The sequence below is a fragment of the Salvelinus namaycush genome, chromosome 31 (genome assembly GCF_016432855.1).
Source record: "Salvelinus namaycush isolate Seneca chromosome 31, SaNama_1.0, whole genome shotgun sequence".
NCBI classification, from domain to species: Eukaryota; Metazoa; Chordata; class Actinopteri; order Salmoniformes; family Salmonidae; genus Salvelinus; species Salvelinus namaycush.
Window position 1 is genome coordinate 28,246,621 of NC_052337.1, and position 21,308 is coordinate 28,267,928.

General features: G+C 40.4%; 1 protein-coding gene across 1 annotated transcript in view; it reads right to left on the reverse strand.

Annotated features, from left to right (window-relative positions):
* Positions 1–14,993, reverse strand: part of LOC120026185 (G-protein-signaling modulator 1-like) — a 39,201-nt gene extending 24,208 nt beyond the window's left edge. Inside the window, exon 1 of the mRNA XM_038971010.1 lies at positions 14,830–14,993. Coding sequence (XP_038826938.1) covers positions 14,830–14,888 — 59 coding nt within the window. The 5' untranslated portion in view covers positions 14,889–14,993. The remainder of the gene's footprint in view (positions 1–14,829) is intronic.
* Positions 14,994–21,308: the final 6,315 nt, after the last annotated feature.

Sequence of the window (21,308 nt, forward strand, 5' to 3'; positions counted from 1 at the left end):
GGTTACTGGGTTGGACTAGTGTAGGGTAAGAAGGCTAAGAGGTATTTGGATTAGATGGATCCTTTAGCCCCCGGAGGGACAGATTTACTAAACCTTTGCATTAGATTGATATCTGCAGTGCCTGCTGCAGCCGGGCCAAACCAGATAAGACATCTGCTGAACATAATCTGCTCAAAAATCCATTAATTCCTTCATTGTTATTATCAGAAATAGAAATATTACTGTAGAAAAACAAACTATTAACATTACGAGTTAAGTTTTCAATAAGCTACCCAGGAAAGAGTTAAAGTTAGCTCATATAAATGATATGTAGCCTCAGAAACAAAATTGATTGATTTGCTAATCTTAGATCAAATGAATATATTAGCCATTTCTGATACTCACTTATACAGTACATTTGATGATACAGCAGTAGGAATACACAGATATAACATCTATAGAAAATACAGGAATATTTACAGGGGAGGTGTTCATGTACATGTATATGTAAATATGTGATATGTGTATGTGATATTTCGTATGTACAGTTGAAGTCAGAATTTTACATACACCTTAGCCAAATAAATTTTAACTCAGTTTTTCACAATTCCTGACATTTAATCCTAGTAAAAATTCCCTGTCTTAGGTCACCACTTTATTTTAGTAATGTGAAATGTCAGAATAATAGTAGAGAATGATTTATTCCCAGTGGGTCAGAAGTTTACATGCATACATTCAATTAGTATTTGGTAGAATTGCCTTTAAATTGTTTAACTTGGGTCAAACGTTTTGGGTAGCCTTCCACAAGCTTCCCACAATAAGTCGGGTGAATTTTGGCCCATTCCTCCTGACCGAGGTGATGTAACTGAGTCAAGTCTCCTTGCTCGCACATGCTTTTTCAGTTCTGCCCACAAACTTTCTATAGGATTGAGGTCAAGGCTTTGTAATGGCCACTCCAATACCTTGACTTTGTTTTCCTTAAGCCATTTTGCCACAACTTTGGAAGTATGCTTGGGGTCATTGTCCATTTGGATGACCCATTTGTGACCAAGCTTTAACTTCCTGACTGATGTCTTGAGATGTTGCTTCAATATATCCACATAATTTTCCTCCCTCATGATGCCATCTATCTTGTGAAGTGCACCAGTCCCTCCTGCAGCAAAGCACCCCCACAACATGATGCTGCCACCCCCGTGCTTCACGGTTGGGATGGTGTTCTTCGGCTTGCAAGCCTTCCCCTTTTTCCTCCAAACATAACGATGGTCATTATGGCCAAACCGTTTTATATGTGTTTCATCAGACCAGAGAACATTTCTCCAAAAAGTACGATCTTTGTCCCCATGTGCAGGTGCAAACCGTAGTCTGGCTTTTTTATGTCGGTTTTGGAGCAGTGGCTTCTTTCTTGCTGAGTGGCCTTTCAGGTTATATCGATATAGGACTCGTTTTACTGTGGATATAGATACTTTTGTACCTGTTTCCTCCAGCATCTTCACAAGGTCCTTTGCTGTTGTTCTGGGATTGATTTGCACTTTTTGGATCAAAGTACTTTCATCTCTAGGAGACAGAACGTGTCTCCTTCCTGAGCGGTATGACGGCTGCGTGATCCCATGGTGTTTATACTTGCATACTATTGTTTGTACAGATGAACGTGGTACCTTCAGGTGTTTGGCTCCCAAGGATGAACCAGACTTGTGGAGGTCTATAATTTGGCTGATTTCTTTTGATTTTCCCATGATGTCAAGCAAAGAGGCACTGAGTTTGAAGGTAGGCCTTGAAATACATCCACAGGTACACCTCCAATTGACTCAAATTATGTCAATTAGCCTATCAGAAGCTTCTAAAGCTTGACATCATGACATCATGTCCTAACCGAATTGCCAAAACTATAGTTTGTTTAACAAGAAATTTGTGGAGTGGTTGAAAATGAGTTTTTTAATGACTCCAACTCCAAAGTGTATGTAAACTTCTGACTTCAACTGTATGTGCAGTGCCTTCGGAAAGTATTCAGACCCCTCGACTTTTTCCACTGTTTTTTACGTTACAGCCTTATTATAACATTTATTAAATTGTTTCCCCCCCCCCCTAATCAGTCTAAACACACAATAAACCAACTTTTTAAAAATATTTTTGCTAATTTCTTAATTTAAATCACATTTACATAAGTATTCAGACCCTTTACTCAGTACTTTGTTGTAGCACCTTTTGGCAGTGATTACAGCCTCGAGTCTTTGGTATGACGCTACAAGCTTGGCACACCTGTATTGGGGAGTTAGTCGCATTCTTCTCTGCAGATGATCTCATGTTCTGTCCGGTTGGATGGGGAGCGTTGCTTCACAGCTATTTTCAGGTCTCTCCAGAGATGTTCTATCGGGTTCAATTCCGGGCTCTGGCTGGGCCACTCAAGGACATTCAGAGACTTGTCCCAAAGCCACTCCTGCATTGTCACTCTACCATAAAGGCCTGATTGGTGGAGTGCTGCAGAGATGGTTGTCCTTATGGAAGGTTCTCCCATCTCCACAGAAGAACTCTAGAGCTCCGTCAGAGTGCAAAAATGTCTAAAAAACAGTTTTTGCTTTGTCATTATGGGGTATTGTGTGTAAATTGAAGAGGGGGATATAAATGATTTAATACATTTCAGAATAAGGCTGTAACACAACAAAATGTGGAAAAGGTCAAGGCGTCTGAATACTTTCCCCATGCACTGTATTACTTCCGTTCATTTTTTTAACTGGTACCAGGCGACCTTCAGATGAGTCGTGTGAGGCCTGTGGGCATCCTAGAGCAAAACAATCAACATGTACGTGCTCGTGAGTCTCGCCTTTGCACAGAGGGGTGTGTAGCCCATATTATTGTGTATCCCAAACTGTTCGGATGCAACAGACAGAAGTTGGCAGATCGGCTGTACCGACTTCAGACGAGTCCCAAGATGCTTGTATGGGTTATAGAGCAAAACGGAGAACACCATCGTGAGAGTCCCATCCAGTGGCGTAAAGTACTTAAGTAAAAATACTTTATAGTACTACTTAAGTAGTTTGTTGGGGTATCTGTGCTTTACTATTTATATTTGAGAACTTTTACTTTTACTCCACTACATTACTGTACTTTTTACTCCATACATTTCCCCTGACACCCAAAAGTATTCGTTACATTTCGAATGCTGAGCAGAACAGGAAAACGATCCAATTCACACACTTGTCAAGAGAACATCCCTGGTCATCCCTACTGACTCTGATCTGGCAGACTCACTAAACACATGCCTTGTTTGTAAATTATGTCTGAGTGTTGGAGTGTGCCCCTGGCTATCCGTAAATAAAAGAAAAAAAGAAAATGGTGCTGTCTAGTTTCCTTAATATAAGGAATCTAAAATTAATATAAGGAATATAATATTTTTACTTTTGATACATAAGTATATTTAAAACCAAATACCTTTAGACTTTTACTCAAGTAGTATTTTACTGGGTGACTTATTTTACTTGAGTAATTTTCTATTAACGTATCTTTACTTTTACTCAAGTATGACAATTCTGTACTTTTTCCACCACTGGTCTCATCTTTCAATAGAGAGGTCATAATAGTTTGTAGGCCAAACCCTCCGGACGCTACAGACGATTTTGTGAGGAGCGATTTTTTTTCAGGACGTCTCATTGTCAGACGAACACTGTTCTAGCTCTGTCACCTTTCACCGCAGATGTGGAAGTGCGACATAGGCGGATGTGGTGGATTGAGACGCAACCAATGCACAAACAAACATACCTGTAGCTTAAACTGACAGATTTTTGTAGGGATTTTTTTTTATTATGCTAATAAAATTTCCACAGGGGCGCGGACATCGACCTTAGGGGGTTTTAAACCCTAAATCAGTAGCTATATCGTTGTTTGCGCTTTGCTGTGTGACCTGAACTTATTCATTGAGGGGGGGAAACAAATCATCAGTGAGTTAGGTGTTCAGCAGGAGCTAATACAAATATGCTAATTTAACACAGGCCATGTTTAGTTGAATATTTACCCAAGCATATGATATCTGAATTCTCATTCACACTGAGGTTACTGAAGGAGCCAGGTTCACATTCAGCAGGATGTAACGTTTTGTTAAATTCAGATAGAAATATGCTATGTATAACAAATATGCCTCTCTGACATGTAGAATAAGGAATCACGTCAGCTCTATTCATGCATTTCTATCTGCAACGTTTGGCTACTGGACGCGGCCCGATTTGAAGCCAGGATAAACCTCCAAAGAATGGAATCGAAAAGGGAGCCATGGTTACTCTGGGCCAAAGATAGATAGTACTCTAAAAGGAATAATACATTTTCCCTCCGTGACAGTTGGTCTTTGCATAGTAACACTAAGTCGCCATAATATCCCAGTAGAAAAGGCTGTCATGTGATTTTATTGAAGATATTGGGAATTGGTGTGCAAAAATGTGGAGTGGAATTGTGGTTTAGTCTGGAAAAGGGAGGAGATTTGTTTTTGTAGCATGCTTCTTGATGTTTTCTTTTTACCTTGGATGTTTTCATTAATTACTTTATAGTTGAGGACAATGAGGAAATTACAACGAGCGAGAGGGCGAGAGAGATCTTTAATAAGCTTACACCACTGAATGTGGAATCCTTCTAGACAAACAATAATTACACAGCATGTCATAAAACACCCTCATGCCGCTGAGCCACAAAGTAGTCGCATAACAATGTGGTGTGTGTGACCACAGAGACTTCTTTTAGTCTTAAAAGTACAGTTATAAATTCAAATGAGGTCAAACGATTTCCTCTTTCCCAGAAACGATATGGATACTTGGATCATGTTTCTTGCCTTGCATAAAGCTCCCAGATGTTGGCTGTGAATTTTTAAAGACATATGTAGAGTGCGCTTTCTCTTCTCTGAAGGGAAGTTATATTGGGAAAGTATATTTTTCCAATTAAAAACAGGCACAAGCTTCATCTGTGTGGCCTGAACTCAAGACCCCAGCAGTAGTCAAGCATGACAGTGCCAATAAAAATGGAAGATGTCTTTGTTCTGATTGCGTAATCAGAGTTATTTTTACATGACCTTTCCCTTGGAAAGGAGGCAAGAGGGTCATCGGGGACAGTTGAGTTGAACAAGTGACAGACAAAGTCCTAACTGAAGATGTGTGTGAGTAACATTGACCCGGCAGACAGACGAAGGTAGTAAAAAAACAACAAGAGAAATGCACTGACATAAATCTTACATTATTGGCATGCATTGGAGGGGTTTTAGACCCGGCTCCCATACTGTATTTTCCCTGTGGCTGTTCTAAGAATGTGTCTATGTGGTAAAGTCAGCCATGCTCTCCTCTGATTACTGCTCAACTTGGTCTGTTTGGAGACAAGCATTCCATAATAACCCGCCTGTGGTCTGAGGGAGACGGCATGCTAGCTCAACACTCATCATGGCAGGTCCCGGGTTACACGTCCTCGTTGGTCTGTTTTACAGGAAGTGAGTTTTGTGAGTTCATCAGAGGTGGCTGTGTCATTGGTCGGCCAAACTTATCAGAAGAATGGGTGAACTTAAATGTGTCTGTCTGTTGAGAGAAGAAAAGGTTTTGGTTGAACTTTGACCGTCTGAGTGGAGACATTAGCATGGTTGGGTAGGTTACTTTCTAAATGTAATCCATTACAGTTACTAGCTACCTGTCAAATTGTAATCAATACAGTGCCGGCACCAGAACAGATCAGATTGAAGTGCATTTGATTTAGAAAGGGGGCACGTTTTTTTTTCATGTGTGCCTGCACACATTTTTTAAATGGGTTTTATATTGAAGACATGCATGAACACAACCAGTCATGATGTTTTCATCTGATTTTCAAACAAATCACAAAATATGGGCAGTGCGTGAGTTTCAAGTTTGGGGAAGCTTACAATTTATCCTACCCTTTCTACCAGTCTGCATGCCAGTTCTGATTTTCATATGTGCGTTTGGACAGTTTCATTTCAATAATAACGTTTTTGTTCATCAAAATCATTGTCACTTGGTTAATCATAAAATCTGAATTAAAATGATAAAAATCTAAAAGTTAGAATTCAACTAATGCGAGAGCCCCAGTCTTTTCTATATGGACACATTGATACACCTTGATCCATTGGCTGCTAAAGAAATGAGCATGGGGAACTCAGAGATAGCCTATAGGCTAATGCAGCAGTAGGCATACAACTTCCATTGTCAACTAACTAAAATTCATAAAGCCAACAAATAAAAGGGGCAGCAGGTAGCCTGGCGGGTAGGAGTATTGGGCCAGTAACCGAAAGGTTGCTGGATCAAATCCCCGAGCCGACAAGGTAAAAATCTGTCATTCTACCCCTGAGCAAGGCCCCCTGCACCTCTCTGATTTTATGAAATTTCCACTGGATACAGTATATGGGATCATCAGATCATGATATTTTGTTTCACACCGAGGAAATATTTTTCAAATACAGTGAGGAACTATTATCATTTGTAATGGATGTTTAAAAAACAGACTTCGTTGACTTACTGTGTGAGATGAAGAAAACATGTCTGAGAAGCTCAGCTCATTGTTGGATGTGGTGAATTAAGACAATCAGACATCCCCAAATGGGCACTTTGCTACATTTGCACCCAGCAGGCCAGGTAAGCTACTATACATGCGAGTTCCCTCAACATTTAACAGGACAGAGAAACCAGACACATGCTTATTGCTCACATGGAGCCCTCCAGACAGAAGACAATGAAAAAATTGACAACTCTTAAATGATGGTTATGAAGTAAAAAAGTGTAATAGGTTGCCAACTCTGCAAACAACGTTTCCACTCAGACAATGAGAATGGTAAATGACTGATTTAATACATGCATTAACATGAATGAATAGAACCAAGTGACGGGGATTAACGATACATTTACTACTGGTGACATATGCACATGCACAGCGCTACACCGGGGCTAGAGGGGGCTATAGCCCCGTCACAAGTGTGCGTGTGCTCGCGCATGTTAAGCTACGTTATGTGAGCTAACTTCTAGCTAGCTAGTCGCCCATCTCACCCCGTTGCAATGGACCGTTTTCTGATCAAGAGAAGAGTGCGGGTAGAAATTGAAAATCCAGACACAGACCCTGTCTCCGAGGGGGCCGAAGAAGAGGGAGCTAAGAAAGATGAGTCGGAGAGAGAAACTCGTGAGACACGACGTGAGGGAGCAACAGAGCAGTTTGTCGCTGCTAGCTGCTCCACAGCCACCGTTAGCTGCACTGTTAGCACAGCCACCGCTCCCTCTGATTTAAGCCAGTCACCTGTTAAATAACCTCTTCTTCGGCATTATCCAGCCACAAAAGTTGGACAGCAGGATCGCTACTTCAATCGTAGATGGTAAGAGGATTACAAATGGCTGGATTATTTTATTTCAAAGGACCGTGCTTTCTGCTTTGCATGCCGCTACTTTCAACGTCCAGGAAACCATGGTGGAGAGAAGGCGGCATTTACCCACGATGGCTACCAGAACTGGAAGAATGTGACAAGTTCGTTCAAGACACACAATGCTAGTGTGGAGCATAAATATACAATGACAGCATGGAATGAGTGTACTGTTCAGAAAGAGTCTGGCTCAACAATATGCAGTGCTCTAAGTGATGGACATTTGAAAATAGTCAGAGAAAACAGAGTATATGAGAGCAGTTGTGGAGTCATTGTGTTACACTGCATACCAGGGACTTTCACAGAGGAGACATAGAAAACGACATGGCTGTCAACCAGGGAAACGTCCTTGAACTTTTACAGGTCATAGGCAAATTCGACAAAACAGTTGCACAGAAAATCTGAGATAAAACTAGAAATGCTAAGTATACGTATCATTATATACAGACCGAAACACTGGGCAAACCCTCAACTCAGCAACCTTGCCTGCCTGTCCATACACGCAGAAAGAACCAAGGCCCTGGAGGTCCATAAGATTATAGACTAATTTGCACTGAACCGCAACAGACGCATCGTCCTTCTATAAAACAACACTTGTTGAGTATCTGATAGGCCTTTATTTATTGACAGAGCGTGCCTGTCCGGTGGTGGGAACATGATTCAATCCGCTGATCTGGATGGAACAAGAAGACGCATGCTTATTGTCGGCCTACAAGTATTTTTGCAATAGAAATATAATCGCTAAGATTGTGATAGCCAGCTCATTTTACACCATGTGTGCACAGTTGACAAGCATAGGGTAAATGCACTTCTCGTTGTGGCTGCACTGTGGATATTATTCCTGTATTTCTGATGTTGTGATAGACATTTAATCCGTAACATTATAACCAATGCACAGCAGGACGCATGTATATCATCGACCTACAAGTAATTTTTGTTTGCAACAGAAATGTAATCACTAAGATTGTGATGATAGCAGTTTGTTTTACAAGTGTGTGTGTGTGCACAGTTAACAGGCATAGGCTAAATGCATTTCACTTCTCGTTGTGGCTGCACTTTGGATATTATTAATTTAATTTCTGATGTTGTGATAGCCATTTCATCCGAAACATTATTACCAATGCACAGTTGTCTGATTGTGCATATGGTATAAATGCACTTGCTGCATTTTGGATGTATTGTGGTCTCAAACCCACTGGCTCCAGGTCCTCTATAAGTCTTTGCTAGGTAAAGCCCCACCTTATCTCAGCTCACTGGTCACTATAGCAGCACCCACCCGTAGCACGCGCTCCAGCAGGTATATTTCACTGGTCACCCCCAAAGCCAATTGCTCCTTTGGCCGCCTTTCCTTCCAGTTCTCTGCTGCCAATGACTGGAACGAATTGCAAAAATCACTGAAGCTGGAGACTCATATCTCCCTCAGTAACTTTAAGCATCAGCTGTCAGAGCAGCTCACAGATCACTGCACCTGTACATAGCTCAGCTGTAAATAGCCCATCCAACTACCTCATCCCCATACTGTTATTTTTATTTTACATTTTTTTGCTTCTTTGCACCCCAGTATCTCTACTTGCACATTCATCTTCATTCATCTTGTAATTATTTTGCCACTATGGCCTATATATTGCCTTACCTCCCTTATCTTACCTCATTTACACACACTGTATATAAGACTTTTTCTATTGTGTTATTGACTATGTTTGTTTATTCCATGTGTAACTCTGTGTTGTTGTTTGTGTTGCACTGCTTTGCTTTATCTTGGTCAGGTCGCAGTTGTAAATGAGAAGTTGTTCTCAACTAGCCTACCTGGTTAAATAAAGGTGAAATAAATAAAAACATTTAAAGAAAAGTTATTGCTGAAAGACCTTTGCACGTGAAAGACGTTTTTGTCATTGCCTTGTGGTCACTTGTGTTAGGCTTATAGCTATTTTGTTGAATATTCTTTGGCCAAATTCAATTAAACTACATTTATATTGAATGTGCTGTGCGCCATATCTGCTTTTATTGAAAAATGAGAACTTCCTTATAACTCTGAAGTCATGAAAATCGACTATTTTCTTAGCACCCCCACGTATTGGTCAAGCCCCCCCCCCCCCCCCCCCCCCTTGGCCCCGGGAGAGAAAAAATCCTGGCGCCGTGTCTGCATATGCAATGGGGAATTTATAAATAAAACCAAAAATTAAAGGGCAAACAATTCCCACGATGAATGTGCAAGAACTGGCGAGAGACAGGAGAGCTGAGCGCATGCATTCTGGTGAGCGATGGCCTACTTCTTCACAACACACCCCTCCACTTCTTTTTGTCTCAACAATTTAAATTATACTCAACAAAACAACGCCCCTCTGTCTTACTATATATAGCCCATATATCTGATGCCGTCTGGCCAAAAAGAGTATGACATGCCTTAATCTTTTTGTCCAGACAGTATCAGATACTGTACATGGGCTACACATACTGATACATGGGGGCGCTGTTTTGCTCGCTCGGAAGCTTTACCTGAGATTGATGCGTCTTTGTCAGGGAGCGCATCTCAGTCAAATTATCAATATTGAAATATTTTATTTGGACAGGCAAGGAGGTATGGTAGGGTGGACCAGGCCCCCTAAAGCCCGCTCATAACGCCGGCCCTGAATCAGTAACACAACTTTTGTATTACACAAATTCATTATAGTAATCTGATTACTTTCAGTTACTTTTTGATTACTTTCCCCTTAGAGGCATTAGAAGACAAGTGATCCATCAAATGCATTTGGTGTGTCATCAGTGGTCTCTGACTTGTGGTCAGACTCACTCAGGTGGAACAAACTTAACTTCAATGCTGAATTGAATGTTATTGAGAAAACAACAGAATTTGTAAATATATTTTGTTGAAACATCCTTTCTGAATTTAAAAGTAATCCAAGAAATAATCATCTAGTTTTTCAAAAGTATCTGTAATCCGATTACAATATACTATGTAATCAGTTACTCCCTAACCCTGCAAATTAGTCTGTACTCGGTTTAGGGTGAAAAAGTGAGAGATCAGTCCCAAATGGTAAAACATTTGATGACTTGTGGTGGAAAACCCATCCACCAAGATCTCTGATTTCAAAGCTAATATGTAATTTATACCAGGAAATACAGCACTAATAAAATCAGACTATAACATTCTCTGCCTTGATATTTGGCACAAACTGATATCAATGTCAATGTAATAGTAATGCACTCGTTTTATTCAATAAACATATAGATCTGTACCACAGACCTGTGGCTTTCTGACCAAGCTTTCCAATTCTCCAGTTTCTCCCATCCACCATAATGACAAGCCCAGCAAATATTGGACTATGGTGAGTTACCTCTGGTTCTGATAAAGGTTACTACTATATTGATCGGGGCTCTGAGACCTGAAGACAGTTGTTTGCCTTCAGTTTCAGTTGAAATAGCTCTATAACCACCCACGGTAATCAAATATATTTGAGTGTGGGCATGAGTGTCAAGGTGACACAGTTCAGATCTGTCCTGTTACATTTGGCAAGGCCAGAGTATGTGTCATGTGATGCTTGGCTGAATGTGTATATGATTCTGGGTACTATGATTCTGGGTGCTATGATACTGTTCTCTTGGCTGCGTCCTTGTTTGGCTCAGGAGTGCTGTGCTCAGAGTACTAATCCGACCATAATTACAGCGAGGCAAGGCTGGTTGTCAGGGGAAACCAAAGAGAAACTCTCCAGGAATGTTTTTTCTCCTCAGTAAGTGTCCCTTTCAGTTTTGGCTGATCCCTGTCTTCCCCTCCTTCTTTCCTCTCTGTTTTTCCTTCTCTATCTTTCTCCTTCTCCTAGACTCTCACTCTATAATAGATGGTGTCAACAGATTTTACTGTCTGTGGAATTGGGAGAAAGTCTGAAGGAATGTAACCCCAAAAAATTATATTAATATAACATTCAATGCCTCTTAAAATAGATTGATTTAACAGCGATGGCACACTTTGCTTGAGGAGAAAGGTTTGGTTTATGCCATTTTAAGGGCCTCAAAAGATCTCAGTATGCATGTGAGCAGGTTATTCCTGAATGTTTAGGGTAGCTGTGTTTATCTCTCCAAGAAGCATGGACACACAACAACAACAAACAGGGTGCGCAACTTCAGGTCATGATGAGGCCTTCATGTTACAGTGCCATATAGAGGTTTCCTGAATCCTTTTCTCTATTGCTCTTATAGTCTAGCTACATCAATTGAATGCAGTAGATAATGGAAGAACTTGTCATTGAATATTTTGACAGAGGAAAACCTCTTGGTCACGGACAGATGGAGTGCCAGACACTGTTCCAGCTCTGTACAGGAACACCGACATTAGCTCTGGGACTAATGGATAGTCATCTACTGTGTTAGGAAACAGAGGGTCTGAAGCACCTCTTCAGAGCTGAACCTCTCCATACTCCAGCATTGTTGTGTCTTCACTGCCCACAAAGCCATGAATGGATCGTTGTGTATCAAACACAGACAGATGAAAGAGAGATTTTATTTAGCTTGTGATGAAAAGATTGCCCCAGACAATGCCCTGCTGTTGACTAATCTGTGTTTTTTCCCTTTACTCACGACACAAACACACACATGGATGCACAGACGCACACACGCACACACACAGAGTACCATATAGGGTTGATCCATTTGGTTTCAATACTTTTTTGACCACAACCCTTTTGATTTGAACCAAACTTTCCAAACTTACTGTATCAGCCCATTGAAGAAGTGATCAGCAAGTTACTTTATGAACCTGAATGCCAAAATGTTTAGGAGATACAGTAGGTGTGCTCAAAGCTTATTTCGCACACCCTAACATGAGACATCCATGTCTTCATCACTGGAAAAGATAAACAGTTGAGTTTATTATTTGAACGTTTATAAACAGGATAGTCAAATTATTTAATAATTTCTTGAAAAATAAGTTAAATAACAATGTCCTTTTTTTACCTTTTAACATCCATCACCTAAACTCTGATTTATTTCATTTTGGCTTACATTGAAGCTTAGACCCTATTTTACATCATCTTGTCACGTTCTGACCATAGTTCTTTTGTATTATCTCTGTTTTAGTGTGGTTTAGAGTTGGGTGGGTATTATCTATGTTTTCTGTTTCTATGTGGGGTTTCTCGTTTGGCCTGATATGGTTCTCAATCAGAGGCAGGTGTTAGTCATTGTCTCTGATTGGGAACCATATTTAGGTAGCCTGTGTTCTATTGTGTTTGGTGGGTGGTTGTCTTCAGTCTTTGTGTGTCTGCACCAGATAGAACTGTTTCGGTTTTCACTTTTGTTGTTTTGTATTTGAAGTGTTCTGGTTTTTGATTATTATTAAATCAAGATGAACACTAACCACGCTGCGCTTTGGTCCTCTACTTCCACCGACGAAAGCCGTTACACATCTGAGGTTTTTGTGTTGTGTCTGCCATCGGTTTAGACACAGCAGACTCTTGAATGCAGGGTGGGTGTCATTTCAATCATAGAAATAGAATTCATAGAATTAACATATCCCTTCAGACCACTGCAATTTAGCTGGTACATATTTACATTTTAACTTCCAATTATTCCCACAACGATGGCCGCCGGTCCACCCACCATCAAATGTCAACTTAGAATATAAATTCCCATTTATCTATATTTCAATAGGAGTCATATGGAAGATTGACAGTATAATTTAAAACAACTGATATTCTATTTCAAGTCAATATTATCTGATGTGTGGACCTCCAACCATCTTTGTGCTACCATTTAAGTTGAAATGTCTATTGTATTCCCATTTTTGTATATTTATCAGCTAAAACATGACACCCACCCTGTATTCAAGAGCATGTTGTGTCTCAACCAAAGATGGGCACAACACAAACAGCTCAGATTATGTAAAATAGGGTCTAAACCACAACATATGCAAAAATGAAAAAAAATGAGTTTACATGTTTTTAGATCATTTACGGCAAAGGTAACACTTTTTATAAAACTTTTTTTTTAAAGAAATTATACAATGGCTTTTAAATTATATCAAACAATGGTTTATTTTTTCCAGTGATGAAGAAAGATGTCTCATGGTAGGGTGGTGAATGCCAAATGGGTGAACTTTGAGCACCTCTGTCTCCTGGATGGTTGGCCAAATATGTATAGAAAGTTTGGTTCAAATCAAAAAGAGTTGCTGTTAAAAACTGATTGAATTCAAATGGAACGAACCTATATACATAAACACACGTTGTGCAGTGCATATTTACATGCCCATTTTTCTGTTGTGGTGTGTGAAACATATTTGGATAGTCCATCTATAGACGCTCTACAAACTATCTACTAGCCCTAACCCTCATCTAAACCCTAACCCGTATTCTAAACCTAATCTTAGTAAGCAGTTGCTTATCAACAGATAGTACTGCATGACCATCTGTAGAGCATCTGAAGATGGAAAATCCAGACTTTCCAAATAAAGTGACCGAAAAACACAGGGTTAACCTCTGTATGTGTGTCTGAGAGAGAGGGTAGCGTGATGACCTCGCAGGCCCTGTGAATGTTCATTCACAACAGGCATTAACATTTCCAGCAGACATTTTTTTTTTTTTTAAAGCTAATGAATCCAACATGGTCTTACTGCTGATTCAGACAATCCACACACACTTCGTGTATCCCTTAATAGTTTAGGACATTCAAATCTAGAATAAAACTGACACACCATTATTTTCACTGTCATACTTTCTATACAGTCTATAATTAACCTGTCCATAATGTTTAACCTTAAAGCAGTGTGAAACCAATTGATATAGTGCAGTCAGTAGTAGAGAGCACAGGAAGGGAACAGACAGAGGAGACAGAGAAAGGCATGGCTGTGCAAAGACACGGGAAGATTCATACACCCCTAGACAGACTGTTGCAGATACAAATCCACCTACCACAGATACAGACTTAACTGAGCAGCTGTGTGCTCTGCTTGTGTGTGTGTGTGTGTGTGTGTGTGTGTGTGTGTGTGTGTGTGTGTGTGTGTGTGTGTGTGTGTGTGTGTGTGTGTGTGTGTGTGTGTGTGTGTGTGTGTGTGTGTGTGTGTGTGTGTGTGTGTGTGTGTGTGTGTGTGTGTGTGTGTCAAATATAGAGCCTAATCTCAGCTGAGACGCTCCACTCAGAATCCCACGTTCTTCATGGCCCCTTCCAGTCTGCTCATTCACTTAAGATCCCACAGAGCAGCATCAAGATCAAAGTCTGGGAGAGGAATGGCTAAGCTATCCAGGACCAAGGCCAGGAATGAGGCTTTGGCTGGAGCCTACTTCCAGGGAGCTGTGGCTATGCTAGCTCCCCTGTCTTGCCCTCCTCAGGCAGCCAGGCAGAGAGCCGGCAGCCCTTGTGTCTCTCAGCCCTGTCGCTCCCTCATCTCTCCGCCACTTTCCACTCTCCTCCCCCCACTAAGAACAGGGTCTGTCAACCATCCAGGCGTCCCACACCACACTAACCCCCACCTCCAGCTCGGGTCCTACCTCGTGTGGAGCCTCTTGCTGGCCAGATCCTGGTCCACACCGTTAGCAGACTGAGCCATGGGCAGTGTCCTCCTAGCCCTTCACAAATATAGCTAGCCCTTCACAAATATTTATTCAAGCTGCTCAAGACCTCTTTCACTGTGCTGCTACTACCGCTTTCCAAGCAGCTCTCTCTGCCTCTCCTTGCCTCTCTCCCTCCCTCACTCGCTCTCAGCACAGCAATGGCAGATGCTGAGGAAGTTAGGTATTGTGCAAATAAAGCCATATAAGGCAAGCCCCTCCCCCGCTGCTGACATCACAGAGTTTTGTGTGTGTGTGTGTGTGTGTGTGTGTGTGTGTGTGTGTGTGTGTGTGTGTGTGTGTGTGTGTGTGTGTGTGTGTGTGTGTGTGTGTGTGTGTGTGTGTGTGTGTGTGTGTGTGTGTGTGTGTGTGTGAACCAACAGGGCTGCTGACTAAAGGGTAAATTACAACTGTGTCTTGCCGTATTCAAAACAAAACATCCTGCCGGGCTGTATCACCGCCTGTTACGGCAACTGCACCACACACAACCGCAAGGCTCTCCAGAGGGTGGTGCGGTCTGCACAACGCATCACCAGTGGCAAACTACCTGCCCTCCAGGACACCTACAACACCCTATGTCACAGGAAGGCAAAAAAGATCAAGGACAATAACCACCCAAGCCACTGCCTGTTCACCCCGCTCCCATCCAGAAGGCGAGGTCAGTACAGGTGCATCAAAGCTGGGACAGAGAGACTGAAAAACAGCTATCTCAAGGCCATCAGATTGTTATACAGCCACCACTAGCACAGAGAGGCGGCTGCCTACCTACAGACTTGATATCTGGCCACTTTAATAAATGGAACACTAGTCACTTTAATAATGCCACTTTAAGAATGTTTACATATCTCGCATGACTCATTTCATATGTACAGTATATAATGTATACTGTATCATTCACTATCTATTGCATCTTAGCCGATCTGTCACTGCTCATCCATATATTTTATACTTAAATATTCTTATTCCTTTACTAGATTGTGTGTATTAGGTTTTGTTGTGGAATTGTTAGATATTACGTGTTAGATATTGATGCACTGTCGGATCTAGAAGCATAAGAATTTCGTTTCACTCGCAATAACATCTGCTAAACACGTGTACTGTATGTGACCAATACAATTTGATTTGACATAGGTCACACACACAGACAGGCTCTTTTTCTCACACTTCTCTTTGTTCTTTTCTTCTGTCTTACTGTATGCTGAACTCTGACATTTTTCTGGTCTCTTTTCAAAGCACATAGCTAGACCTGTTTTTTCCCCACAGGGTCCCTTTCCCCAACTGACTTACCTCTAAGCTCCTCCAACTTCCATTTCTCACCATCTTTCACGTGTTACATTTAACCGTTTCCCCACATCATATAAAATAATTCCAGGTTCATTTCTGTTTAACTCTTGAGAAACATGGCAGTGATGGTATCAATAGATAAGCTAGGCTCGGTCTGTGTTTATGGCAAGGTGATAACAAGTATGCTTTATGGCAGCCCCCTAATTGCATGTATCATTTTAGAGATTGAATAAATAAGATCTTTAGCAATTTAAGCAGTGATTACAATATTGGATATTGGAATGCTAATTACAAACATAACAGCTGTACAGTTAGTATATGAAGCTATGTCTAAGTTCCAATGTGTGACACCTCCGCTACTTCCCTGAGGAGACAATCCTCTACAGCTGCTATTCCCAAACTGAGGTATGCGCAATGCCGTCAGGGGTACGCCAAATAAAAATGTGATTCGCATTTTCAAACAGTCCAATTATATTTTCCAACTAGGCTATACATTTGGGTAATGTTTTTTTCTCTCCTGAGTAGCCTCGTTTCACTGCCAAAAATGAAATTAAACCATCTAGTGTTCAGCGAAAATAACAACACAATGTCAAATACAGGTAGCCTAGTCAAATAATTAACATCCAATCACATGAACCATTACTCTCTCACAGGAATGCCACTAACGGTCCGTATGTAGCCAAACGTAGCTGCTGCCCATTCCGTTTGCTCTAAAATTGATAAACGGTTTAAAGAGACATACCAGCTCTAGTACTGCGTTTACCAGCAGTACTACACCTGCACTGTTTCACGACACTTCAGTGACATGGCAGGAGATGTTTTGAAACAATTACTGCTTCGCGTACAAGCCAGTGAATTCTATGTGTTACAGCTGGATGAGTCAACAGATGTGACGGGCCTGGCACAGCTCCTGGTATATGTCCGTTTTGTTTATTCATCCTTTTCTGCAAACCACTGGAAACCAGGACAACAGGAGAGGATATTTTTAAAGTACTGGACAGCTTTGTGACATCAAATGGACTTTGGTGGTCAAGATGTGTTGGTATTTGTTCTGATGGCGCAAAAGCCATGACAGCGAGATATAGTGGAGTGGTAACGCGCGTGCAAGCAGTTGCTCCCGACGCCACTTGGGTACACTGCAGCATCCACAGAGAGGCTCTTGCTGCCAAGGGAATGCCTGACAGCTTGAAATACGTTTTGGACACTACAGTGAAAATGGTTAACTTTGTTAAAGCAAGGCCCCTGAACCCTCATTTATTTTCTGCATTATGCAATGATATGGGCAGCGACCATGTAATGCTTTTACAACATACAGAAGTGTGCTGGTTATCAAGGGGCAAAGTATTGACATGTTTTTATTAATTGAAAGATGAGCTTAGTTTTCTTTACTGACCAAAATGTTCACTTGTCTGACCGCTTGCATGATGACGAGTTTCTCCCACGCCTGAATCTACGATTACAGGGACTCTCCGCAAATGTATTCAATGAGCGGGACATAATTGAGTGTATGATTAAGAAGTTGGAGCTCTTCTCTGTCTGCATTAACAAGGACAACACACAGGTCTTTTTTCCATCATTGTATGATTTTTTTGTGGGCAGTTTTTTATTTCATTAGGCAAGTCAGTTTAGAACAAATTCTTATTTACAATGACAGCCTACCAGGGAACAGTGGGTTGTTCAGGGGCAGAACAACAGATATTTACCTTGTCAGGTCGGGGATTCGATCCAGCAACCTGTCGGCAGAACGCTCTAACCACTAGGTTACCTGCCGCCCCAAAAGATCTCCAGCTTACAGAACAATGTCAAATGTGATAAAGCAAAGAACCTGAGTGAGCTGGGTGCGCAATTACTTGAAATTGGTACTTTCCCAAAACGGACGACACAAACAACTGGATTCGTTATCCCTTTCATGCCCTGCCTCCAGTCAACTCACCAATATCTGAACAAGAGAGCCTCATCGAAATTGCAACAAGCAGTTCTGTGAAAACTGAATTTAATCAGAAGCCACCGCCAGATTTCTGGATAGGGCTGCGCTCACAGTATTCTTGCCTTGACAAATCGTGCTGTTAAGACGCTGATGCCCTTTGCAACCACGTACCTATGTGAGAGTGGATTCTCGGCCCTCACTAGCATGAAAACTAAATACAGGCACAGACTGTGTGTGGAAAATGATTTAAAACTCTGTCACTTCCCACAAGCCTGGTTGTGACAAACTCACACTCATTCTTATGTTTAATAAATGTATCGTATAGTGTGTGTGTGTGGCAGGCTTACAATGATGGCAAAAAACAACATTTGAGAGTGCGCTGACTCTGGTGCTAGAGGGGGTACGCAGCTGGAAGTTGAATGTTTGAAGGGGTACGGGACTATAAAAAGTTTGGGAACCACTGCTCTATAGAACCCCTGCCCAGCCTTGTCTCTTGCCACACTGTACTGCTACCTGGTCTCTCTGAGTAAACACTATCAAACCTGTCAGAACTTTGCATATGGAAAACTGAATAAACTGAAAACAGATTAACTAAGGAGCATGTGCATGTTTGCATGTGTTTGAGAACAGACTTAAATTTGTGTATGTGTTTTTCTTCATGAGAATTTCAATCAATATCATACCAAACATACACAGAACATGGTTTGCCATGTTCTCAGAATATAAGATATTAATGTTCTCGACAAGTTTCATGAGATGTTGCAAGAACATTACTGTGTCCATTTCTGTGGGTTAGTAGAATATTCCATCAACGCCACAACAAACATACACAGAACATGGTTGCCATATTCTCAGAGTATAAGATATGAATGTTCTAGACACGTTTATTTTTTATTTTTTTTTATCTAACAATACAAAACATACACACACATACAGCAGCATACAAATGCACACAAACATCAACGACATCACACCTACCCAGACCCACCTGCTCACACACCCATCTCCAGCGCCAGCATCACTCTCCGCCACATGGCCTCAAACTCCACCATTTTGTTTCTCTGAAATTTTGTTAGTTACTTATGATCCAACATTCCCTCCGTCTTGTGCCGATATCAGTTATTTTTAAGTCTTGGTTCAAATAGTTTATATTTTTTTCTAACAGATTGTCAGTTGGAACCTCTGCAAGGTTTTCATTATCTCTTACCTGTCGTATGAATCTCCTTTTCTGACTTAAATAGGATTGCCTCAAGATTGTTCTGATGTCCAAAAGATTTCAAATCAACATTTTGTGATATTAAACTTAAGTTGCATGCATTTGAAAATAGTCTGTCCAAAATTGCTTTTTATTTCTATCATGGAAATAAATGTATTTCCTATTACCAAGTAATTTACGGTTTCCATGCCTTTCATTTTGCATGTGGACCAATTTATTGGTGAATTCTTGACGTTTCATAGGACGTTGCAAGAATATTCCTGTGTACAATTAGAACATTTTACTATCAATGTCACATCAAACATACATGTTCTCAGAATGTAACATCTTAGAGTTCTAGACACATTTTATGGAATGAGGGGGAGGGGTATGTATCTTCATCAACAACAAGTGGGAACTATGTGGAAAATACATTCAATTTGAAAAAAGTAAACTGTTTTGAGGGTGATACTTCAACCAAAGGATTATGTCATTGTAACCAATTTTCAACAAAGACAAACCTTGTATAAAATGTTGAATTTGTACCTTTTGAACAACGTCAGATCATCAACGTTATATCCACTGTCAAAAACAAAGATATCGGCTGGGCAGCACCTCCTAGTGAGCAGTTGATCTATAGTTATTAATTTGGTCTCCCATTCAGGGTTTTAACCAAGTCCTGCTTTTATATTTGTTACTGACTACTACTAATGTGCTGTCCTGAGAATGATTGTTGAGCGACCTCTTAATAAGCAAACATATTCATAGTTGCTATTGAAGACATTCCAAAGTCCAGGTTTAACAGAACAAATGAAATGTAACCATACTTTATACGTCATATATCATGAATGATACTATTTAGGCCTATATAACATTTGCAAAGTCATCAACAGCTATTGTTTCAATTCAACCCAGGGTTCAACTAAAAATATACAATACATATAGGCCTAGGGTTTCAAGCTTTGGTTGATTCAAATTTAATCTTCAAGTTAATCATTAATATGTTGGATTCACATCTTCAACTAAACCAAAGAATAGGACTAATTCAAATCAAACTTTAAATGCACGTTAAATGAATTATGAAAAATTGAAAAATTAACACACAGCCCCAAACTGAAACACGTTGGCCAAAATTAGACATTTCATTTGCAAACTGCATTAAGACTCAAAACATTAAATACATGACACAAAATCAACTACCTCCATTAAAACATACAACTTGTTATCTCATGAAATGTATTTCAATCAATCGTTATACAATGGCCCAATAAATACTAACTACAGCTATCAATATATCCTAACATGGTTAACCCTCTATTATACAGTACCAGTCAAAAGTTTGGACACACCTACTCATTCCAGGTTTTTTACTATTTTTTACATTGTAGAATAATAGTGAAGAGATCAAAACTATGAAATAACACATGAAATCATGTAGTAACCAAAAGTGTTAAAAAATAAATATATTTTATATTTGAGATTCTACAAAGTAGCCACCCTTTGCCTTGATGACCTTGGCATTCTCTCAACCAGCTTCATGAGGTAGTCACCTGGAATGCACTTCAATTAACAGGTGTGCCTTGTTAAAAGTTCATTTGTGGAATTTATTTCTTCTTAATGCGATTGAGCCAATCAGTTGTGTTGTAAGAAGGTGTGGGGGGGTATACAGAAGATATGGAAATAGAAATAGAAATGAATGGTACTGTAAATAATGTATTGTGCCACTTTTATTGGAAATTAAGAATAGAATATGTTTATAAAAACTTCTACATTAATGTGGATGCTTCCATGATTACGGATAATCTTAAATGAATAGTGAATAATTGAGTGAGAAAGTTACAAATATCATGCCTCCCAAAAATGCTAACCTCTCCTGTTATTCTAATGGTGAGAGGTTAGCATGTCCTACAAATTACTTTGTAGGCCAAACCGTTTGGACGCTACAGACGATTTTGTGAGAAGACCAATTTTTGGGATGTCCCATGGTCTGAAAAACACCTCTTTAGATCTTTC